Source organism: Gracilinanus agilis, chromosome 2 (genome assembly GCF_016433145.1).
Source record: "Gracilinanus agilis isolate LMUSP501 chromosome 2, AgileGrace, whole genome shotgun sequence".
Classification (NCBI taxonomy): Eukaryota; Metazoa; Chordata; class Mammalia; order Didelphimorphia; family Didelphidae; genus Gracilinanus; species Gracilinanus agilis.
In genome coordinates this window covers 587,149,245-587,175,487 of record NC_058131.1, presented here as the reverse complement: position 1 = coordinate 587,175,487, position 26,243 = coordinate 587,149,245, and the positions used below count along the sequence as shown (strand labels likewise).

Sequence of the window (26,243 nt, the reverse complement as noted above, 5' to 3'; positions counted from 1 at the left end):
GGAGAGAGAGAGAGAGAGAGAGAGAGAGAGAGAGAGAGAGAGAGAGAGAGAGAGAGAGAGAGAGAGAGAGAGAGAATATGAATGTGAATAATTCCTTCTTAGAGTTCTAGGGTTCTACCTGTTTCCACCAATATGTCCCATTACTACTGCAAACCAAACATATTCAAAATAAGAGTGTCCTTAAAATCATTAGGTGGACCCCCTCATTTCTCTATTTCTATTTGATACTTTCAATACTTTATGAACTTCTGTTAATTCAGTGCCATCTTTGGCTTTTCAGAACCCTATCAGATCCAGAAAGGAGTTTTCTTTATTATATCCTAAATTACTTTCCTGTCTTCATTCTAGAGACAGCTAGATGGTACTCTAAATAAAGAATAAAGTCCAGAGTCAGAAAGATCTGAGTTCAAGTCTGACCTTGGACACTTAATAACATCTACCTCTCAGGGTTGTGTGTGAGGACCAAATGAGATAATAACTGTAAAAAGGTGGTTAGCAATTACCTGCTACATAGCACTATATAAATGTTAGCTATTATTATTATTATTGTTGCTGTTGATACTTGATCCCCTCCCTCTTAAATCCATTCCTCAGAGCACTGTCCAGGTAATTTCCCAAATACTTCCTAGCATTTCTCTACTTGATTTTTCCTAAAAACGTTCAATGGCTCTTCACTTCTTAATGAATAAATTATAAATTCCTGATCTTGAGCTTCAAGGTCTACTGCAGTCTAAACTTAACTTTTCTAGAAAGGGCACTGCACTTGGAATCCAGTCCTTTTATCACAGCTCTGCCATTTTACTCAGTGTGCCATAATGGGCAACAACAACTCTGAACATTAACTTCTTCATTTTAAAAATGGGGATCAGAATACTTGACCTACTTAGCCTCACAGGACTGTTGTGAAGTTAGCAGAGTTAAGACCATAAAGTGCCATGGAGATTTGGGTGGCTCTTATCATCAGTGCTGCCACCTTCTTTGAGGTATAATATATTCTAGCAAACAAGGATTTCACTCAATACAACTTTGCTCCTGACTTCTGTTTCCATTCCTTCATTTACACCATCTCCTGTACCAAAGGTAGATCCTCTCCTAATCCTAGTTTTTGAAGTATCTTTCTTCCTTTGAGGCCTCCCTGGGATTTCCCTGCCTCTAAATTATTTCCTCTATCCACAGAAACTGATTTCTTCCTCTTGCAGTTTCTCATAACACTTGGCTCAAACTTCACCTTTGCACTGATTGCATTTTCCCTGAATACAGTTATTTATATATGTGCAGTGCCCTAAAAGATTATAAACTCCAAAAACATGTCATATCTATGTGAAATTATAGTTGTCATACTCATATGTATTTTTTTTTGTACTCCTACCACCTACGACAATGGGATTGTAAATAGAAAGGACTAAAATACTGAGCTAAATAGGATTATTTCTAAGAAATGAGGAAGCAAAATTAGTTAGACCCAAGTATTCCCAGCTAGACATATCTAGATCCAATTAGAATTTTGATTTTCTGTGGTTGATACTGATATATATAACAGAACAGTGCCTATTTCTGGATAAAATAAGGCCTATACTTATGTATATGGAATATATATATTATTGGGTTATAAATAGGAGAGACATTAATTTTACATTAATGTTTTAAAATTATTTCAACTGACTTAATGAAATGATACAGGCAAGCAACAGTATTAATTATAGCTTTTTAAATTTACTACATTTTCCCTAGAACCTCATTACATAATATGTAAGCAATTGGGCAGCAACATGGCTAGAATCCTGGATTTGGTATAAGGAAGACCTGAGTTCAAATTATGCCTTGGACACTGTCTAGCTGTGTTGTCTTGGGTGGGTCACTTAAGCTTGCCATACCTCAGTTTCCCCATCAGTAAAAATGGATATAATAATGGTTCCTATCTTCCAGGGTTCAAATGTGTTAACATATGTAAAGGGCTGTGCAAATCTTTAAAAAACATATAAATACTAGCTATCATCATCATCATCATCATTATTAATTATAACAAAGCAAAGGCACAGAAATAACATCCACTTAATCCTATTTTTTAATTCAACCTTTTTCTTTTATTTTATATACAGCTTGTGTGCACAATTTTTGCATACTGCCTCCCCTATTAGAATGGGAATATTGTGAGGTAAGGGACCAAGCTTTTGCAATTTTTTGTATACCCAGAACCCAACACACAATAGGCATAAGAGACAAAGACACTAGCCCTAAGGAGGCTCAGGAAACGCTTTCCTATAAAGGAGGATCCTTGTTTAAGCACAAGTTTAAAAGAGAGATTTTAAGAGGCAGTGATGAAAAAGTAAAGTATTTCAGATATGGGGGAGGCAGGGTTGAGGGGTGGGGAAGAAGGTGCAAAGGTAAAGAGGAGATAGAGCATCCTGTGCCAAAAAAAAAAAAAAAAAAAAAAAAAGCAAATAGACTACGAAGGCTGGGCTGCAGTGAGAATGAAGAGGAATACTGTGTAATAAAGCAGGAAATTTAAGATAAGCCCAGGTTGTAAAGGGCTTTAAATGCCAAAGAGGTGTATTTTGATCCAAGAGAAGCCAATGGGACTTTTAGAATACTGGGGTGAAACAGTCAAACCTATATGTGAGGGAAAACACTTTGGCAGCTGTGTGGACAGAAGGGAATGGGGAGAGACTTGAGGCAGGGAGACTTGCCTTCAACAAAAGTGATGAGGACTTGAATTAGGATGGTGACTGTCTGAATAAAGAGAAAGATAGAGATTCAAGAAATGTGACAGCTAGAGGAAGAACACCATTTGCAAGTAATCTTGAATGAAAGGAATTTAGGCTGATAATGAGGTTGGGGATGGTGGTGAAGAGAGACAAAATATTTGGATATGATGAGTCTGAGATGGCTACAGGACACGCTATCTGAAATGTCTAACAGGAACTGGGCAATAGGGAATTAGAGCTCAGGACAGAGGTTAGGGCTGGATATATAGATCTGAGAGCCATATGCATAGAGATGATCATTAACATCCTCCCCCATCCCCTCACTTGCAGCATTAATAAGTCATCAAGAGTATGGTACATACACCTACAATTAGAGATGGAGATATACCTATAATTAGAAGGCACAATATAAAAGATAATACAGCAAATGAAATTTTAAAAAATTACCAGATATTATGGGGAAAAAGAGAGCAGTGTCACAAAACCCAAAGAGGAAGAAAGTATTTCTTTTATGTTTCTTATATAATTATTGTATACTTTGCATTTGTGCTTATTTCTTAGCACAACGAAATTTTGCCTTTTTATAATTACATTTTATCTTTACTTAAAAATAACATTTGTCATGTCTTTAGTTTTTACTAATTTATAGGTGCTGCATCTTTGGCTTTTTGAAATACTGTTGGACATGCCTCTCATTTATTTGATCTCATATGTTTAGTCAAGAACATAATTCTAAATGAAAACACTGTACCTAAAGAAAACATGATCTACTTTATAATAATCCACTTTATGGTATAGTTTACATGAAATTATTATTCCTATAAAACTGCAAAATGCCTTTATTTAATAACATTGAAAATAAACATCAGCTTACCTGGGTCATAATCTTAAAGGAACCATTTTTTCACAACTAATGATGATATTAAACGGAACTATTCTGTCTCTAGTTTAATGAAACAGTCATTTAAGTGAAAATGCTGCTCATGACACAGAAACACAATGAAAACATGTGAGAAATAAGTTTGAATCGTAGAAACTGGGAGTTTTTGTATTAAAATATTTTTATGTTAAGAAGGGATCCAGCTAAGCATTACTACTAGGATTCTAAAACATTTTTTTAAGTAAAATAAATTCTGGTCTTTAGATGAAATATAGAAGGTAAAATAAATACTATGGTGACAGTGCTGACAATTAACTTTGTAAGTGATGGGAAAATGAAAAAAGCAATGTCTTCCACATTTCAAGCCTGATAGTACAAAATAGGAGGCGGCTTAGTTTTGACTTTCAGGATTTCAATACCATTGCCTCAGCTCCTGTCTCACCCTGGAACTTTCCTCAGCATGTGGGACCTCCTCACCCTACAGCCTACATCATCCACTGTGTCTTTTTTTTCATTCTTGAACATCCCTCCAGGATGCCAGGCACCATCTTCCTTCCATTGGCAAGTTCCACCTATCACCTCCATTTTAAGGGAAGGTCAATTCACCTTTCTTTCTCCTCTTGGTTCTCCTTCCTAATCCCTTTTTTGGCTCCCTCATTAAAATATAAACTGAGGGCTCTTTTCTTTTTTTGCTTGTATTTGTGATCCCAGTGCTTGACATAATGCCTGGCACACAGTAAACATTTAACAAATGTTTACTGATTTTATTTGAAGAAAATTTCCCATCTTTTCTCCCAAAGAAATACTATAGAAATAAGGCTTTGGTTCCATAACTGAAAACTGATGGCTATCTGATCTCCAGCTGGCACACCTTGTTTTTAAAGACTATGACTTACCTTTGGCTCCCATTCCGTATGAACCCAGAGGGACACTCCTGCATGCACTCATCATTGTGGATCACAAACTTTTCAAATTCACTGGTTTCAGCACTGAGGACGCTGGCACAGAAGTCTTTGTCCACACACCGCCAACCCTCAAACTTGTAAGTGTTAGGAGGGCACGTGGGCACACAAGTGCCTGCGTAGTAGTAATGGCGGCAAGCCACGCAGGCTGTGTTGTTGTCGGGTGCACTACAGCTTCCCAAGCACTCGGGGTGGCAGCATTCATTCTGGTCTGTGCAAGCCCGCTTTCCACATGAGCTAGGACACACTGAAAAAAGAAGAAGAGAATGATTAAATGCCTTTGAAAAAAAATTTTTTTAATAGTAGGTAGAAAAAGACTGATCAAAGCCAAGATGGGGCAATAAGAGTTCAGACAAGAAATCTGCTATCAGGACAAGTGAATGGATCACAGGGCTATCATTTCCCCTAAATATCTGGATAATCAAAAAGTATTCCAGACTCTATACCCATAGATCATGAAAAATATTTTGCATTAAGTATACATGTTGGGTTAAAGAAATTTTAGAGTGATGATGGAGTGCCGTGAAATTAATACTTGCAATCCAGATTGCTGTAGTTTATGCTTTTCTGTATGTTTCAAATCAGGTGTGTACCATTTGTACTAAGCACACCACAGGATGAGAATTATCCAAAGTCTGTTGATTTTAGTATGTGTTTTGGTTTGTAAACAAAATTATAGTAATTTCTTGTACATTTTTTGAAAATAATTGTATAAGAACTTAGTAACTGCTTCTAGATACAATGTGTAAATAAAAATTTAATTTTCAAAAAATATCTGGATAATATTAACTATGGTAATTTCCCTTTGAAATAAGAAATAATTGCAAAGCATCTAAGACTCATTAAAAAAAACACAAACAAGAACAAGGTAAAATATTCTGTCAAGACACTGATATGTTACATAACTTATACTGAAATTAAGAATTTTCCCATCCCAAATAGTATTCCCAAATACTATATATGACAATAAAATTTCTCGAATAAACTCTTTAAACAGCATTAATTTTCAAAAGGTGATGCTATACATCAAAAAGTTTTTCCCTCAATGGGAAATGGGTAATTCTTACATATTGGCATCTATTATTGCATTTACCTAAACACTGAAGAATGACTAAAAGTAGTTATTCTTTTGGTGTTGAGAAAGTTGGGTCTTTTGCATGTATGTCAAATGAAAACAAAACCTTTAGTAAAGATAAATTCACAAATGATCTCCCCCAAAATATGATTTGGTGTTTAGTTAAAAAAGTAATGTTGCAATTATAAGGTGTTATAGTCTGTTTGCTTGCTAGCAGGAAGCAAAGAGATACAAAATTAGACAGATATACAATCTGGCTTTCATGATACATTGCCTAAATCTTATTTAAGCTAGAAAGATAGGGCAAAATTATTTCAGTACATAGATTTGTAGAGATATACAGGGCATCATGGAAACTCTTAGTGCAGTTTTAAGCTTTAGTGGCTTAAATTAACAAGCTTTGTTGGTTTAGAACTGCACTGACTTTTGGGACACTTTGTATACATTTATTATTTACCTGAGCTGTGACTTTAATGTGAGATTTTTACTTATTTGCTTATTATTCACAAAAAAGGAAACATATGGTGGATAAAGAGGCAGGATAGTAGACAGGCAGCCTTGGAGTCAGGAAGACTAAGATTTAATTCTAGCCTCTGCCATGATCTTAGGCAAGTCACTGAAATTCTCTGTCTCCAACAACTATCAAACTATATGTTGAAGAACAGATGCCACATGTTTTGGAGTACTGGGAGTTCACTTGCTGAGAGTTCTTTATACCAAATGAAATTATAGGTTGAATACAAAAACAAAAACTTATTTACAAACATTCCAGAACTTCAACACAGCCAAATGAAAGTTTTCCATTCCAAAGCAGGCACCTTTCAGAGGCCAGACATATACAATAAAGATGCTAGCATTGCTCAAATAGTTAATAGAACTCCTTCCAGAATTTTCTTTTAAATAGACTTCCTGATTGCAATATTATGATCCTTTGAGGATAGATGCTACCCACCCACCCCCTGTCCCAAATCCTTCAGAACAAGATCTAGTGAAAAAGTAAGAATCAAACTAGGTGATTCTCTTTAAGGTCAAAAACAAGATGTGACTATAAATGTGAGCAAGACTTTATTTCTCGAGAGTCTTAGAAATAACTAGAAAGATAATTCCAATAGAAGAGTTCCAAAATTTCAGTGAGAGTTTCAGTGTTATAAAGCTAATGGGATCACTTTCATGGCTCCCAGTCATTGGGGTATACAGGTTTGCTATGATTGCTAAAAATCAACTAGAAGACCTTTCGAGTTACTTTATAGCCATACTGATCCACCTCTCCCCAGCCCAATGATAGGATGTCATTTAAAACAAAACATTCGACATGGGGATTACTCCAAAATCTAGAACCAAAAGAACAGTGCCATTTAGGTTATCAGGCTTCAAACAAATGATGATAATCTTTTTTTCTTTTATACAGATTACCAAAAGAAGAATTCATTTTTTAAGACTATACTGAAAGATAGACTAAAATAAAGAAATGATGAAACTTTCCTGAAATGCTGCTGGAGTCCTTTACATGTGGTAATAATAATTAGTTTATTCTCAATTCTATGTCCATGCCCTAGGTTTTATGGTACACTGACTAAATCTTAATATGCGACAAAAATAAGGGGAAACATGGTGCAATATGCTATTCAAACTTCAATAATTTCCATTATTTGTATTTGAAAAAAGAAAAAAAATACCATTTCTTTACTTAGGTGTTAAGGAGCTTACAATAATTATCAGGGGGATGGGGAACACCAAGATGACTTTTCTTAGGGCCAGACAGCTACATGAAAATGTTTTCCCCCATTTTTTATCCTTCAACAAATCTATATTCAAATAATGTTACAGAACTAAACTCACTTCAACAAATATTCTTATATGCTTGTTATATGTAAAAAATAATGTTTGGCACAGGAAATCAAAGATCAAAAAATTCATAATAGATTCAACCCTTATTCTCATCATCTAACAAGGTTACAAATAAATAATACAATGAAAACTATGAAAAGGGAAAAGGAGATATCTAGAATATTCACGAAAACGTGCAAGAAACCTAAAAAGGAAAAAAAATCACTATTGGAAAGGGAGGGAGGGAAGGAAAAGACATCAAGGACTGGAAAAAGTGACAATAACCAAGTTATGTCTTATGAAGCAAGAAAACAATTTCAAAAGGCAAAGCTATGAAAGAAATCTGGTACGACCATGGAGGATGGATTATATAAGTGCATGAAGGCAGGGGGAAAAAAGGCAAAAATCTGGGACTTTCCAGTATGGCTTAAACAGAAATAGCATAATGGGCAAAATAGGACTGGAAAGGTCAGTCGTAAGGCCTTGAATATCCAGAATGAAAGATGACTCAGAGTTAAAGATGAAGTTATAAACTTAAGTGACAAAGAAAATGGTGGTATCAATCACAAAAAGTGGGAAGATGAGAGAGAAGTAGATATTGGAGGGGGGAAAAAAGATGGGTTCATTTGTGCTAAAACAAGCTTCTAGGATATTCAAGTAGAGCTGTCCAGTAGACAGCTGGAAATTAAGTCCAGCAGCATTAATGAAGTGAAGCAGTCTTATGTGATTCAAGGAAAACAAAAAGAAGACTTGGATTCTTGTACCCATTGTATCATTTTTATTGAAATGCATGATTCATAAGATTTATGAAATTAAGGGAAAAAAACAGTTTGTCCACTGTGGGTTCTTTGCCTCAGAGACTATTTTGAAAAGTAGCTTTATAGACCAGAAAAAAAGTTGTATATAATGGAACCATTAACAGATTCTAGACCAAAGTAGTGGTAGTAAGTGATTAGCCCAATTAGCATGAGGGAATTCAAGGGACAGCTTCTCATGGAGTTATTTTATTAAATCCTAAATCTGGTCATTAAGGAGCATAGTGTTTCCTAGAGATAGGCAAAATGGTTTCATCTTTAGATAAAATAATTCTTCCAAAAAGAATCTAAGGTAAGGTGACTTATTAAACTAGATGATGTGATCTGTATATAGTGGACAATTAAAAAGGAGAGAGACACTGAAGGGGAGAAAATGATCTTTATTAGAAAGCAAAATTACTAAACAGCAGGTTGTTGGAGAAGTAGGAAATAATCATTATCTGTTTCTAAGTCTATAGTTTGAAGAAGAATCCAAAATTGGAGCATTAGGCAGCATGAAATAGGGAAACCTAAGGTGGCATTATATGATGATGATCACAACAGACAACTGTAAACCATGTCTCCCATTTTAATATATAAAATGTCATCAGGATCTATTAAGAGAGTTTTCTGAAGAAAAAAAACTCAGGTCAGCATATTTCACTAACCAATTGACCCTTTTTAATGGAGTTCAAAAGTTAAAACATAATACATTCCAAGTTTTAGAATTCTATAAGGAAAAAAAGTAAAGGGAAGGAAAGGAGTACTGATTTCTTTTCCTTTAGAATAAAGGAGTGAGTGTGTATGCTGGGAAGAGGATTTTGGGGGAACTAGATTTGTTGTACGGATCTATAACTTTAAAGTATGACAATTTGGAAATATGATTCTTAGAGAAAATAAAAGTTGATTTGCAATTCCAAAGCATTCAATGTAATAAAAAACCAAACCATAACAATGTAAAGGACAGTAACAATTAAAAAACCCTCAAACCTTAACACTAATTGCTGTGCAATTATAATAGTCCAGCTTAGCTCCAGAGAAGAGATTTGAAGAGTTATCTCTCCAATCTACTTTGCAAAGATGAGGAAGTATGGATAGGTGTGAAACTTTGTTATGTGTCACACTTTTTAAAATCTCCTGGTTAGTTTTACTGTTTTTTTCTCTTTTTAATTCTTTGCTGTAATGGATGAGTTTCTCAAAAAAAGGAAGTGGATATAATAGAAAATATAGCTGATATTAAAAACAAAGGACAGTTAATGTACATTTTTAAAAATTCTGAAGTTTTATCTTACACCTGTAATTTGACAAAGGAGATGAAAGATGGGGAAAAGTCTCTATTAGAGAGGCCCAAAGAAGATGGGCACATTAATACGATGTTGGTGAATCTGTGAAGTAGTCCAATAATCCTGCATCTCATACATGCCCTTTAATCCAGAGATCTCCAATATTAAGGCATGCACCTGAAGGAGGTAAAAAATAGACAAAGGGGCGCTACATAAACCAAAATATTCATAGCAAGACTATGTGGTAGCAAAGAATTGGGGAAAAAAGTAGCTTCATAGCAGTCACTATAAAGAAGAACTCAGAAAAACAGGAAGGCAGGCTTACATGTTCAGATACTGATAATATTGTAAGCAGAACCAGAAAAACAATATACACAATGACAAATTTGGTCTCAGACATTTACTAACAAGTTGTTTAAGTTGTGCTTGCCACAGCTTCTTCATTTGTAAAATAGGGATGATATTAGCACCTACTTTGAAGTGTTGTCAGAATCAAACGAAATTGTTTATTAGCTATTATTCTATAAGTAGAAATAATAAAAAAAATTAAACTGCAATTAAAATGAACACTCTTGGAGTTCAGAAATGCTACCTCTCTCTCTTAAGTGCTAGATGGCAGATTATGAGTGTGGAATATTACATTTACTATCAGATGGTTGGTTTTGTTAAATTGATTTTGATTTTTTATTAATATCTATTATAAGTGAAAGGTCATTGGTAGAGGAAGGAATATATTCATAAATATAGTATTACACAAAAGTCATCTATAAAATATAAATAAAAACAACATAAAAAGTTAATATACAAATTATATTAGTACATGTGAAACATTAATTTTGCCTTTAAGATTATTAGTTGCACAAATAAATGAAATCTATTTTTCTCAGTTCCAACCTTTCAGTGGCATTTGAAACTATTGATTATTCATTATTCTTGAGTCTCTCTCTCCATGTCTTCTAGAACATAATTTTCTTGAATTTTACCTTCTTCCTATCTGATAGTCCTGTCTCAACCAATTTTTATGGTTCATTGTCCTTTTGACCCCTGAAATGTGGTTATCCCCTTCAAGTTCTTACTTTGGTCTTCCTTCTATATTCTTTGCTTTACTTTCCTAATGTACAACCATCAGCTCTATTACAGACTACCAAATCTATACACTTAACTCTTTCTCTAAGCCCTAACCTTACAAGTGCAATTGTCTGCCAATAAATGAATTCTAAGAGATGTACCAAGGAACTTCAACAAATCCAGAACTAAAATTCTCATCCATTGTTCCCCCATCTCAAATCTGTCCCTCCTTCAAACTTTTCTATTTCTTTAAGGATAGTACCATCTTACCAGTCACCCAGACTTGAAATCTTAGAATTGATCTGTTTGTTCTTTTACCTCATCTCACACCATCCAATCAATTTTCAAGTCCTGTCAATTCTGTTCCTGTGATCTTTCTCCTCTGTCACCTCCACCTCCCTCTACTACTCAGTGACATCAGACTAATTCAAGCCCACATATTTGATCCCACCAGGTCTTCCTAATTAACGTTTTTCTCCTCTCTGATCCATCATCTTAATGGCTGTCAAAACAACCTTCCAAATGTGCAAGTGTGGCCACATCACTCTCCTCCACCATTTTTATGAAAGCCTCAGAAGGGTTAAATTAAATCCATAGTCATAGTGTGATATCTGAAATAATTCTACCTCTTTCAACTATGCCTCACTGTTTGCTACAATCATTCTGGAATATTTTGTGGTATGTTTTTAAAACTCATTCATAACCTTTTTAACTTTGAAAAACAACTTTATACAACATGCTGTGAATGCTACAGTTGGAGGAGGGAAGAGAAGATTATAGGAACTTTCACAAGTGTGGGGAAAAAGACAGACAAGAGAATATCCAATTATAAAAACACTTATCATACATCATCATTACTTTCTTTTCCCTTCAATAATTTAAATGTTACAAAAAATACATATAATTTTAGGCTAAATAAGGATGTTTTCACACCAGGTAAAATATTATTCTACCCAAGAAATCAATCTTTTCTGGCATCATACATTGTCTAATTCACCTGGGTATTGACATCTACAGAAAATGGTTCTACCTCCCATACTTGTGCCATACAGTTAGAATTAGAATATACAATAGTGTAGATCATATTCCAGGACTATCCTACAGGGGAAAAAACCTGGGGACATGAAATTAAGGGAAAATTCAATTGCTTCGTTGACAAATTAATATTTCTCCTGCATATCTACAATTCTAAAGTGAAAAGCATTGACCCTGATAGATCAGTTGGCCTTCTTGGAGAGGGTAGGCAGAGCTTGTATAGAATACCACAGAATATATACTATGCGCTTTTATAACTGTGGAAAGCATTGCTTCATACACTCTGATAGGGATAAGATTAAAGTATCATTCTAATGCATTATTCAACAAACCTGCTACAACTTTAAAATCTAAAGTTATGTTTAAGTATGCCTCCCCACCCTGAAATTTATAAACTGTGCTATTATTCAAAATACTCAACTGAAACTGATTTTATTGATTTAGATATTCCCTGCAACAAAGTGGACCATAACCCAACCAAGCCTGTGCTACTATGTAATTTAATTCCTCTTCAGGTTCTACTCCTCACTACAGACTTTCTTTACCATTTTCCTTATCTGGGTACTTTCTCTCTCAATGGTGCTTTTCAGCTTTCTTTTATATGTCCTCTTCCATTAGCATGTAAGCTCCTTGAGGGAGGGGATTGTCTTTCTTTCAACTTGTATTTCTATTTCCAGAGTTTAGTACAGAGCTTACATGCACTTAATAAATGCTAATTGATTCAACTTATTGACCTTCAACTCTTGATCATTGTTCTCCAAAAAGTTTGCCTCAGAATGTACATTCAAGGGTCTAGTGACCTTCTTCAGTTTCTCCAGATATCAATCAATTAATAAACATTTATTAAGTGCCAACTATATGCCAGACACTTTGCTAAGAGCTATGGATACAAAAAGAGGCAAAAGATAGTTCCTGTCCTCAAGGAGCTTACAATTTAATGGCCAAGATAACATGTAAACAAATATGGTAGGGCAGGTGGGAAATAATTAACAGAGGGAAGTCACTAGGATTAAAAGAGATAGGGAAGGCTTCCTTTAAAGATAAAATTTTGGTTGAAACTTAAAGGAAGCCAGAGAGGTCAGCAAGAAAGGAAGAGTGTTCTTGGCAAATTGGACAGCAAGAGAGAGCATCCAGAATCAAGAGGTGGAGGCGCCTTGTTCAAGGAAGAACCTAAAGGAAAAATCAAAGCATACACTGGGGGCAGAAGATGAGCAGATTAAAGAAGAATGGAAAGGAATTTTGGAAGCTTTGAGTTATCCTTCATTCTTCACATAACTAGTCCAGCTTCTTTTTCTTTGACATATTTCCTTGATTATATCACTCACTCTAGTTCTTTTTCACAGCCTTTTATTCTAGTTATTAAAAGATCCTCATTTGTTATGTGTCAAAGACTATTCATATTCTCCATGAACTTCTTTATTACCATCAGAGTTAATATTCATTTTTAAATTTTGTGATAAACATGGTATTTCCAGTTTGGTCCCAAGAGATATAAGAAAACCTGCCCCTAAAGAAAGGTCAGGGTGCACAGGAATGTAGCACTGTATGTAACATCAGATTTGGGTGGTGGTGGTGGTGGTATTGATTGGCTTTTCTGGTTTTTTTTGTCTTTCTTTTGAAAAAAAAGTTTTTTTTTTAAATTGGGGATAATTCTGTGGGAAGGGAGAAGAAAACAGGTAGAGAGAAAAATCTAGGTGATATAAAAACAAGATAAAAAAATCTGTTTTTTTTTAAATGGTTATAGTGTTTCATGTGTTGCATTCAAACAACACTGATAAATTACTGGCATTACAAATATGACCCTTTGCTTCTGAGAAAAATTTGAGGTCATTAGAAAAGCATTTCAACTTCCTTAAAAGAATCCAATTCACTCTCTTTATGTTTAGGTCTGGAGCCAATTTATCTCATTGTATTGCATGTATAAAACACATATCCTGACAGAGGGGCAAATTGTGGAACACATCCTATGAAATGTCATGATTTAAACAACAGGCATTTTTTATCCATTTGGTTTTCCTAATGCAGATGACAGGCCAAATGCTTTTTGTTGTTATAGATCTTCTCTAAGAGAATCTAGAATGTTTCAGGGCTTGATTTGACCAAAAAGAGCAAATCTGACTTGTTATAGCAAAAAAAATCTGAATTAATATAATGTTAGAAGCTATTGATGATTTTTTAAAAAAGGAACACAATGGAAGAAAGGACATAGGCTATAACGTTCTTTCATACAGAAGTTTGACGAAGGCAAATCAAATTGTTATAATAAGGAGATTAAAAGAGTCTAAAAAGTCCCTTAGTCAGCAAATATTTATTTGCTAAGTAGGGAGAGATATGGTAGCGAAAAACAACAATGGTTTAAAATACAAACTTATTTGTAAAATCTTGTGACAGTCTTGGTTTCTCTCTTTATAGCGTGTCATTTGGCAGCCCTTCGTATGGCAATTGCTCACACATGGCAGCAACAATATACGCTTGTTTAAAGTAAAGTTGAGACTGCATCATTTCCTTAGCTACCTCTTCTGCTTTCTTTTCAGCAAAGATTACCGAAGATTCATCTTAAGATGGATGTTCCTAACTTAAATGGCTTCCTATTGAGCTCAAAAGGCCTGGAGTCACTGAGTGATCTGAATGCTGGTTGCCTAGTAGAAGGTACTTCCTGTAGCTCCAGGAGATGTCAACTTCCAGGAAAATAAGTCATGAATATCTTTTTGGTCAGAAAATGTGAGCTTGGGAGTTCTTCAGAGAATATAGATCTTTAGGGAATGTGAAATGCCTTTTCAACAGCCCTATGGAATATTTCATATTTTAAGTATCTGCCTCTAAGAAAACATAATGTATGATCTGATCCACATTGAAATATCTGTCAATATGTTCTTGTGAGTCTTTTATAAAAGTTTTGAGCATGTTTTTCTTAGTGGAAGAAACAAAGAGCTGTCATATCTGGGGTGAGGGGAAATCCTATTGAAAAGGATGATGAAAAATGATGATGAACAGTTATTTCCTCATAAAACACAAAGAAGCAATGGAGGGTAAAGTAAATTTAGAGAAACTTTGTAAAAGACCTAACTAAACCAAAGTATTTAAAGATGAAAATGTAGAGGGTGATAACAAAGAGAAGAAAACCAGAAAAGATCTGCAGAGACGTTTATATTTGCTGTTTGAAAATTACTTGAAAAAATTCTTTTTCCAAGTTTCATGACTGTAACATGGCGTCAAATACCTAAAAATACTGAAATCAAATCGTAACAGCTTCCTTTCTTCTTTATGGTCTCAAAACTGGAGAGGGGACGGAAAGGAAGGGGACCTCTCTCAATCACTAAAAGTGGCCTCACAGAATCCCTGCCACTTTCCTCAGCACATGGGCATTTAGGAGTAGAAAGATTGCTACACATACACATATTCATATATACTTATGTGTGTGTGTATATAAATTACATATATATATATATGAAATGGCAATATTACCACTTGTTTCTGTATCTCTGTAAATAACATTTTTAAGGTATAAACCTTTATCTTCAGGACACCATAACTTAGGAGAGCATAGAGTTGTAACAATCAGGTGAATAAACATCCAGCCACATGGAGCAAAAATACAGCCAGTAGAAGAGGAACATTTCTGGCAAACCTGTGAGTCAACCTCTGCCAGCAATGGCATGGTGCCAGTCAAAGTTGGGCAAGCTAGAGGTTACAAAGCGTGGGATAACTATTTTTTAAGGATGTTCTCCTCCTTGTAAAATGTTATTCAATCCTTCCTTTCTTTTCCTTCTCATACATGCTTTTACCACTACCACCCTGAATGCCTTTTTTTAAGGCCATCCATTAAATAAGAGAGAAGTGAAGGGAAAATAATTGCTATACTCATGGAAAGAGAAAGTATTTCAACCTATCCTACAACTGTGGTGTTGTCTAAATAAATCAGTGAAGAAGGAAAAGCAGGCTGATCTGGCTAGCTCACTATACATGATACAAAAAACTAAAACTGCTAAAATTACTTGAAAAAAAAAATTTAACTGGTGCAAAAGCCTCTCTAAAGAGAAATGTTATTTCTCTGATTTGCCAGAGGAAGAGCTAAAGGGAAATCCCACAAAGTTCTTACCCAGAAATTCCACTTCCAGTAATTCAGTCAGAGTTGAAAACAACTTCCAATTAAGCTTGTAAATAGATAGATGTGTTCATTATATTGAAACGGTTATTCATTCCAAAAACCACCATTGCTTTGTGTGCCTTACTGAAATCTAAGGCAACAACACACATTATCCACGTCCCTCACTAATTCATTCCTCAAACCCATTAAAAAAATCCCAATACTTATCCTAGTGGCCAAAAAAGAAGATATGTCGTAGAAGTCCAAAGGAAAGAGAAGCATTGGGAAGTGAGGTTAACAAAATTCAGGTATTTTAGCACAAATGAATTTTATCCCCTCAATCTGTATGGCAATTAGAAAGAGACAGTATTAGACTCTCATATATACAGGATAGGCTGGTTAGAAATAACATCAAACAACAAATCTACAAGTATTTATTAAATGCCTATGATGTGCCAGTCACTGTACAAGATGCTGGGAGTACAAAGACATAAATGAAAAAAAATGACAACACATACAGATAAATATGGATATAAAAAATAAATCTATGGCAATTTGTGGAGACAAGCTCTAACAGCTAGGGGGTGTAGTAGAGATCAGTAAAGACTAAAATATTGACTATCATGGGAGTCAATACTTTATTCAACACAAGGTTGCCCTTAAATTTTGACTCTACATTTTCCCTTCCAAATTTCCCTTTTGAATTCAGTAATTTGTAACTTCATAGCCATTATAAAAGGGAATCACAGAAGTTAAGACAGAATCAAGTACATGCTAGGGAGAGGTTTATAGTCCAGACTTACATAGAGAACACCTTTATCACTTACATACTAAAGTCAGGATTTAAGAACTAAAATGCTCCTTTTCATATAAATACTTGCTTTTTCCCCTGACTTAAAGCAACTTTAGTTACAAATAACTTCAAATGTTATGTAATCCACATATAGGCTCTATAAGTCTAAAGTTACTAGGTAGACATAAATTATGCTACAGGAAAACTATTTTTGAAACAATTTTTATCACGTTCAAAGGCTAAGAGAATTGGAAGGCAACTTGGAGGTCGTCTAGTTCGAATTCTTATTTAATACTGAAAGACCCCTATAATATAAGCTGACAAAAAGTCATCTAACTTCAACTTGAACACTTAAAAGTAAGAGGAACTCCACTACTTCAAAAGACAGACCTTTTCACTGCAGGACAATTTTTTTTATTTTGAAGTTCTTTCTTCTATTAAATACTTCCATAGAGTAAATAAAAACGTGGTACCTTGTAAAATTCCTCCTATAGGTGTTTTTTCCCACTAAAGTTGATTCTGGAACCATGTAAGGGCAGTTAAAAAAACTGTTGAAGAGAGGTGATTGAATCTCCCCTAAATCTTCTCTTTTCCAATCTAACTTTTTGTTCAAAAATGTATTAAATATTTATTATATGTAGTTATATGCAATATATCTACCAATATATATGTAGTTACATTAATTAGTTAAGCTGTCAGTAAACAAGACCAATATGGGGTACTGTTGCTCACTTTCCGGAAAAAACACATTACACCCAATAACCACCTAGGTACAAAAAATTAACAAAAGGAGGCAATATTGAGTTTTATGCTATTTGAAAATAGTTTATATGGCTCAGCAAGACCCAAAATTGACTTTGCTAAAGCTCGCATTTGAAAGGAAGGAAACAACCTAGTCCATTCTGTGCCTTTCCTATGGCATGAGCTTATAAGTACATAAACAAATATGATATTAAGGTATATATATATATGTATGTATATATATATATACATACACACAAGGGACCAATATATTCCAAGCAGCTTCCAGGTCTACCATACAAGATAAACAAATGAGTTCAAAACAACATTTCCTATTTGCTGCTACATGATTCTAGAAATATTGCATTTGCAAGTATAGCAATATTTTCTTCTAAAAGAAAGAAAGCAGAAAGAAGAAAGGAGAAATTTGGCACAACACTGGAAAGAAAGATGGGGGGAGGGGGCCCAAGGGAAAAGGGAAATTAAAAACCCACTTACAAGGTATGTCATTGCTTCCACCAAAATTTTCTGAAACTGTTAAAAATTAAATAGCACAGAACCATCATTAGAAAGGCATAACCCCCCAAATTAAAGAATACTACCTGATGAACTGGGAGCAAAAGGGGGCAGGGGAAGCCCAGTGTACCCGCATGACCACTCTAGGAATGGGTGATCTATTCTTATGCATTTTCTGGTTTTCTTTGAAAAATTCTGTCTTTTCAGTGTTATATGTGGTTTAAAAAACAAAAACAAAAACAAAAACAAGTAGGAAACAACTCCTCTTCCATTATGGCATGGCAGTAACCTTGAAACCAAAGCTGGGAAAGCACAAGATCTGGTCAATCTGAAGAAGCTAGAAAGATTTTGAGTGTAGGCCCTTGGGTGGAACCTGTATTCCTTCATCCAAGCACTAGACTAAGTTTGGAGACACACAACCAGAATTTTGGCACGGTCATGGATCATCTCAAGACATAACGCAGTAGTTCGCTATGGACTCTTATCAATTAAATTAAAGATCTCTGAGTTATCAAAGTTGATGGTGCATCACACAAGTAACTCAAGGGCTGACAAAAAGATCCTATTAGGACCACAGATCATAAGTTACATTTCAGATATATCATAAATCAAAGAAAACTCAATAATTTTGTCTAATTAACCTAAATCCCAGAGCTTTTTTGATTTAAGGAAAACATAACCATTTTTATGTATCAAGAAAAGAGCATCAACCTTGTAACATGGATCCACTTTTATTTCTAGCATGCTAACTGTCCTGCTGAAGGTGAGTAAAATATACCACCAAATTTCATATAAAGGGTTGGCCCACAAAGTTAATGTGTTCTAAATTGCAGCATGGGACTTCTTCAGATGGAAGTAAAACTATTAAGGAATTTAAAGAAGAATTCCCCCAACCTTTAAATTTGCAATACATTTTGTATGGAAAAAAATGTTTCTCTTGACAAAAATGAATAGATTTACAACGATTTAACAGATTTCATACTAAATTTTAAAAAATTAAATTTAAAATTAGATTTTATCTAAACCACAGTTTTTTAAAAAAACAACCTTACTTTCACTTAGAATCAACCTTGTATATTGGTTCTAAGGCAGAAGAGTGGTAAGGACTAAGCAATGGGAGTTAAGTGACTTGCACAGGGTCACCAAGGTAGGAATTGTCTGAGGCTAGATTTTAAAACATATTTTTCAAGTAAAAGTAAGGACAGTTCTAAGATGAATCAATGAACAAGTATTTTTTATGCATCTGCTTATGTGTCAGGCACTCTACTTCACACATAGAAAGCAACAATTAAAAGGAAATGGTCCTTCACCTCATTTCTTAGAGGCAGGCAGCATGTATATTAAAATATATATACAACGTATGTGTATGTAATATAATTATCAGAAACAGTGACACTAGAGTTGAGCTTTTACAGAATCTAGTAAAGAGGCAGACTAGGTAAGCAGGGTATGAATTCTAGGCATGAGGAGCAAAAAATCTGGGGGGAAATATGGAAAAGAGAGTCAGAATAACTAGAATTTTCTATATGAGGGGCAAAAAAAAATATCAGTTTGGCTGGATAGGGGAGTGCATGATAAGGAATAATTTAGAAGACCTGAAAGAAGGGTTTTAATTAGTGAAGTAGGCAGGTGGGGTTTTGCTAACTAGCTAATTTAGTGACTTTGTCCAAGTCACTAAATCTATGCTCCATTTGTCATCTCTCCCTTAATTTCTCTGAGCCTCACTGGTGAAATGAGGGGCTGGACCAAGGGAGTATTGGAATATTCCAACTTTAGGTTCTAGGTTCTTTGCTGCTTCAGAGTAAAGCTGGCAAAGCTAGGTATCTGTTGTGAGGTCATCAGAAGTGTAAAATGTTTTTACCACCCAAGCAGAGAAGGAGAATGGAAGAGAAGAAAGGGTGAATGAAGAATGAGTAATTTTATTTATCTTGCAATTATCTTCCTCAATGTTGTGAGTGAGTTTATGTTCTGGCTTTGGTTCTAAAGCATTTACTTGCATTGACATGAACAGATAAAAATACGAATAATTAATCCTGCCTATTGCAAATGCTTAAATGGACAGGGTGGAAAAAATCTTTTTCACACACTAAAAAAAAAATTATACAGAGTTATTTTAAATTCAGAACTGTTTGTATATTCCTTATAAGTTTATAAAACTCACACTGTCCCTCCATGACTAACTTAAGTGGAATTGGGAGAGTATTCTATATTTATAACTTGTCTGGTTGCTCATGCTTATGGCCCGATTTCCACTCTCTGTTACTGTACACAGAGCTATGTGAGGTATTGTGGGTTCCCAAACTTCACTGATTTCCTAACAAGGCAGGCCTGTGTCCCGGAGGAACAAACTGGGGGCTGTTTAGTCCAAGTGGAGGCCAAATTCAGAGGGAGAGGCCCCAAGCTTTGTGGTTTTGGCAGCACCTCTTAAAACTGGTGTTAGGGACCATTTCTGGGCAATTACATGCCTAACTGGTGGTGTTGGACTGTGTATCAATGCTACTGATACATCGTCTACTGTACATACCCATTAAAAGCCCAATGTTATACAGCTGTTGCTACACACTTCACGTTTTCATATTTATTTTAGAAGTTGCTAGTCCAAGAGGTGCAATGCTTCAATTAACCAGTTTTTCTGGTGAATGAATTTAAAAACAACAATATACACACTAACATACCACTCTCTGACAACTGTCATTTACATAAAAAGTAATTTAAATACCTAACCAAACATAGCCACTCACAGAGGGGGAAATTATTAGCTCTTTTTAGGATGGAGAGAAAAGGGTTTTAGCTACAATTTCTTTCAACAACAAAATCAATGTCTTTTAAACCACTGAGACTGAGAACAAGAAACTAGATTGCTGAGGATGGCTTCTGTTTATTAACATCTGTCTGTTGTAGGCGGCTTTTCCTGGTCCTTTCTACCTTTTTTCCTACCCTTAACTGTTAATGCCTTCTCCCTAAAGCTATCTCCCATTTAATCTGTATGTATTTGGCTTATTTACAAGTTAACTTTTCTCATTAAAATGTAAACTCCTTAAAGGAAAGAATTGTTTTTTACCTTTCTTTTACCACAGAGGTGGCACAAGGTAAGTGATTAATAAATGCTTTTTAATTGACTGTTATCTATAAGTGTTAATATGCTCATATGTTCACCTAATACTCTAAAGTATTCAGATTTATTTTAATCACCAATGATAGAATTTACAAGTTTGCCTTCAAGCTCCCTTACTTTGGGACTTCATTTATTCCAGTGGTTCCCAAACTTTTTTGGCCTACCGCCCCCTTTCCAGAAAAAAATATTACTTAGCCCCCTGGAAATTAATTTTTAAAAATTTTAATAGCAATTAATAGGCCATCACTGCTCCCCTGGATCGCTGCAGCACCCACCAGGGGGCGGTAGCGCCCACTTTGGTAATCACTGATTTATTCCAACATTGGTCACTACTCAAAATATTATTATAATTACTTTTTTCCACAATTAGTTAATGACTCATAAATATGATTCTTATTCTATAAGAAAGAAGTACTTAAAGAAAACAGTTAAGGTTTTAGAGGGATTTGTCTTATACTCTGGGGATGAAGAAATACCAGGAATAAAAGTCTGTAACAATTTTACAATTCTGTGATGGAAATCTATCCTAAAGTCAGCTTGATATCCCCAGCCTTCTTTCCAAATCCAATACTAAATAACAAACATCTATTTAAATAAAAAGGCACCTGTAAATTATCCTTTGAAAAAATGTACTTTAATGGTCTACTAGAGCAAGAGTTAGTGTAATATGATGGGAAAGGAGCCAGATTCCAGGCCAGGAAAACCCAAGTTCAAGCCTGACCTTTGACATAGAATAGTTGTATGACCCTGGGGAAACTCACTTAACCTCTCCAGTGCCCCAGGCAAACTCCAAAACTCTAGGCTGAATACAGGTACTGATCTGCATAGTTTCCACATCTCTATATAGACAACTAAGATATATACAGAATAAAGATGTTGAAAAATAGAACAACAGGAAGCCCACAAGTGGGATGAAGTCCAATTATAATCAAGTTCCAATCATTTTATCTGTGAGTCAACATGTTTGACATACCATGAGAATGTGTTTTAAGGAGAGGTCTAGAGAATAGAAAATTCAGTTCAAAGCTTTGGGCTTTCAAAACAGTCATTTTGACCAATGACAAAGAACATTCTAAAAACATGATATTGGTCCAGGCGATGCAAAAAAAAACAAATGACCTTTTTTTCTGAGTCAATTTAAGTTTTTCCTACAGAAATCTCAACCCCAAATCCTAGACTTAACTATATTAAAAACAAGGACGTGGAAATGATAAACAATCCCTTTTACCCCATTAAAGGAGATCTGCAGCAGCTTCCTTGAAATATTGTTTTAAGACCAAAACAACTGTTGTCCTTCAAGTCCATGGGAACATCCTCATCTCCTAGGGAGGCCTTTAAAACAGAGTGCGTCAGGAAGGTACAATATTACAAACTGATATAAAGTACCTCTTTTGATTTGTTTACATTTTACTCTTTCAGAGAACAAGAACAGGCAAGTGCCAAAAAAAAAGGCAAATAGTTAAGAGTGACCTAAAATAAAGGGTAAAGGGTTGAAGTAAGCATTTGTTAATTGTTAATTGTTAATTGCAATTCACAGACTTTCTACAAAGCTTGATAAATTCAACTTTCTACATGAAAACCAATAAATTCATTTCTTATTCCGTCTCTCTTTTTCATCCCTGAATCAGGGATGTTTTTCCAGTGACCGAGCAGGAGAGTCCACAGTGTCCCATTCTTTTCATCCAGTCTATGTTTCATTGTTTGGTTATCTTCTCTGAGATAAATGCTCAGAGAAAAGAGTAAAAGTTACTTCATTCTTGCTAACAGAGAAATTCTGCTTTCTGTTGCTTCATATGTCACATTGAAAACAATACTAGCACTTAAAGGAAAATTGTCCTTATTTCGTTTTTCTAACCCAAATGAGAAAAAAAAATCTGAGGTCCAAAATTATTTAGAGGCAAGGGGGAAACGTTTGTGAACCTATCTCTCAGCTTCTTCCTACAAACACCCCACCATTCCAAAACACTGAAACTTCATAAAATGGGCTGAGCAAGGTATAGCCTCATAATCTTAGGGCTCCCTAAAAAAATGAGCTCAGTAATACTCAAAATCTCTCGCTCATAAGGTATTTGAGATACCAAAATCTTTGAATTCTATAACGTATTTACAAAAATGATTCTGTATGGCCATATTTAATATGCTGAATTTCTAAATTCACTATTCTACACATTTATTCATTTTCTTTCATGCTAACTGTGAACTTTCAACAGAGAGACACTGAAAAGGTTAGCCTTGCAAGATCCAACATCACCACAGGTATATGTTGTAACAAAACACAGGATTAGGTAATTGCTTCTTATATCATTCCTATCATAACAGGTTTCTATACAAACTCTCCTTGCCCTGGAAATTACAAAACTTACAGGAAATCTTTAACCACCTACATAGATGAACTACTGCCAGGAAAAGTGAGCTGTAAACATTTTAATTTTAAATTGTATTAACTAAGGTGTTTATAACAGCATCCCACTTCAATTGTCTCAAAATCACACATACGTTTATTGTATTTGGGGAGAAGGGTTAGGGTAATATCTTTACCCTCCTCTTCCTTAGGCAAAAAAATAGTTTTGATTCTTTAATGAGCCAAAGCTACCTGTAAATGAATGCAAATCATACGTAGCAAAACACATGAAATCATATTTATATGCATGGCTTATCTGTCCTTTAGTTCCTTCAGAGAATACCAAGAGATGAAGAACATAAATCTATTTAACCTCTCCCACAAAAAGTGCAAAACTTTATAAAGCTTTAACTTTGTTTCAAAAAATTTTATGCAGGTTTTTCTGAAGAAACTGGATGCTAAAGATAACAGAATAGTTCTTTTGTACAGGATGGAAAATAAGGTATATAAACTATGAACCTACCATATTTTATAAACCTTTGTAACCAGGAAACAAAATCACTGGACTTTAAAACAAAATCAAATCTCCAAGAGATTTAAAATTCTCAGCAGTCTCACCCATTCTTCTTGGTGCCAATTTTGCATTTAGCACATACGCCACTGTGTGCCCACCCTGGAATATACTCAGTGAAGATGAACATAAGGATACATTGTAACATTCCTTTTTATACAAAAATGAGCAAAATAATATTAAAGAGCAAATACAAAGTATTAAAGCAACCATTTAAAACCAACCCACACTCCAAATATTTGCCAGGCTAGCAACATTTTTAGGGACCATAAGTATGTAGGAGCTTGTTCTTTGAATAAGGTTGAATTAACTAATAGGGAATTTGTCACTGTTTAGAATTTCCAAATGTTGTGGGACTATACCCAGTTCTAGAGAGACAGATTATAGTAGTAGAAAGAATAATGAACTTGGAGTTACAACATCTGAAATTTTGGTCCTAGCTCTGCTATAATCTCTATGATCTTGGTCAAGTCATAATTTTAGTTCAATTCAACAAATACCTAGCCCGTGTTCCCTGCCTTCTTTGGAGCTTGCAGACTAATAGTGAATACAATATGTATGATACATGCAAAAATAAGATAGGAAACAGAAGCAGCTGTGGGACAGTAGGAGTGCTGGATCTGGAGACAAAGAATCTAGATTTAAATCTTAGCTTTAGCAATTAGTTATGTGTGTGACTTTGGCCAAGACACAGACCTTCCAGGTGTCAGTTTCCTCTCACATTAAAGGTTACCCCAAATGAGCACCAAGGTCCTCCCTAGTTATGAATCTATAATCCTCTGGGAGCCAGGATAAGAGCTGAGAAATTATAACAGGGAAAAGGTAGAGTTAGGGGAAAGGGAAAATTTAGGGAAGGCATTTTTGGAGAAAGTGGCATCTGAATTAGATCTTAGAATAAGAGAGAGCCTTTAACAGAAGAAAAACAAGAGCTAAAGCATATTCTATTTCAAGCAAACAAGTTGAATGGAGTCACTGGGATGGGGTAGAGCCTTTTGCTGGAGCATAATCATTTAGGGGACAATGAGTCCAGATTGTACCAGATTTTAGTTAAACTGTGGTAAGCATTAAATGTCAAGATTCAGAGTTTTAAGTTTTATTTGGTAGGCAATGGGGACCCACTAAAAGTCTCCATAATAGAAAGGAATCATGGAGGTACATAATGAAGATTACTTGGACAACAGTGTGAAAAGACCAGAAAGTCTAGATTCTAGAAAAAGGATAGCCAATAAGGAGACTATTATAATAGTCTAATAAAAAACCAAAAAACAAAAATTTGATTCAGGGTAGCTATTATATGAAACAAGAGGAGAGACTCTTTATAAGTGATATTACAGAACTAAAAATTTTAAGACATGTCAACTTATTGTGTATGTAGGGTAAGGGAAAGCTGAATTGAAGATGACTAAAGTTATGAGTTTGGGTCACTTAGAGAATGGTAGTATTATATAGCTTTGCCATGATCGGAGAAGTTATGTAGAGAGAAAGTTTTGGGTATATGATAATCAGTTCAAAGTTTTGGATATATTGTGCCATCAAGCTGGAGAGATTCAACAGAGTTAAAACAGGATTGGGGCTCTGAAGATAAGTTGTTGGTGGAGGCAGATTTTAGGTTTTCTTTCTAATATTTTTTACAAGATACATATAATTTCACAAAAAATTCATAAACTGCCATCTTCTTATAAATGTAGCCTATATTTAAACTATATGGCAGTTCATTTGAAAAATAAAGAAAAAGCCTATTGCTTTGAAAGAATTGTTTTACTAAATGGTCTTCTGAGATATGTCCATAATTGTTTAATGTCATCACCTCCTTTCTCTATTACATTAGCAGTTCTGGATAGCATGACCATCTTTTTATAGGTAAAAGAAACTATAATCCATATATAGGTTTTCCTCATATTAAAAAGATATAATAATGATAATTGAACAAAACTCCATTGTGATAAGGGGCTACTAGTGTCTGCCTCCTCCTGTTCCCTTCACAAATGGGGGAGGGAAGAGGAGATTAAAAACAACTCTAAGAACAACTTCACTGTTTAACAATTCATGAATTAACAAAGTATAGTACTGCTATTTTTAACATGCAAAACAATTTTTAAAAACTTTATCAGAAATCAAATAATTTTTAAGATGAAGCATGACCACTCCCCACAAACCCCAAAATTTATGATACCAAAATTATAATAAAATATAATACAAAGCTGAATGGATGGTGTTTCTTGCTGATGCTAGTAATTTAAGCTAAAAAGTAGCCAAAAAGATCATCAGTCTTGAATCTCATACTTAATAGCTGACCTTGGGCAAGTTCCTTATCCTCTCTGAGTCTCAGTTTCTTCATCTATAAAATAGTCAACAAAAGAGCATATCTTTCTGGGTTGTAACACAAAATGTTTTATATACATCCTCTTTTGATTGCCATTACAATCTTGGAAGGTATGTTCTCTTACTGA

The 26,243-nt window shown here is 34.8% G+C and overlaps 1 protein-coding gene across 1 annotated transcript in view; it reads right to left on the bottom strand.

The window, feature by feature from the left end:
• IGF1R (insulin like growth factor 1 receptor) overlaps positions 1-26,243 on the bottom strand; it is a 383,498-nt gene that overhangs the window by 67,941 nt on the left and 289,314 nt on the right. Inside the window, exon 4 of the mRNA XM_044665422.1 lies at positions 4,482-4,794. Coding sequence (XP_044521357.1) covers positions 4,482-4,794 — 313 coding nt within the window. The remainder of the gene's footprint in view (positions 1-4,481; positions 4,795-26,243) is intronic.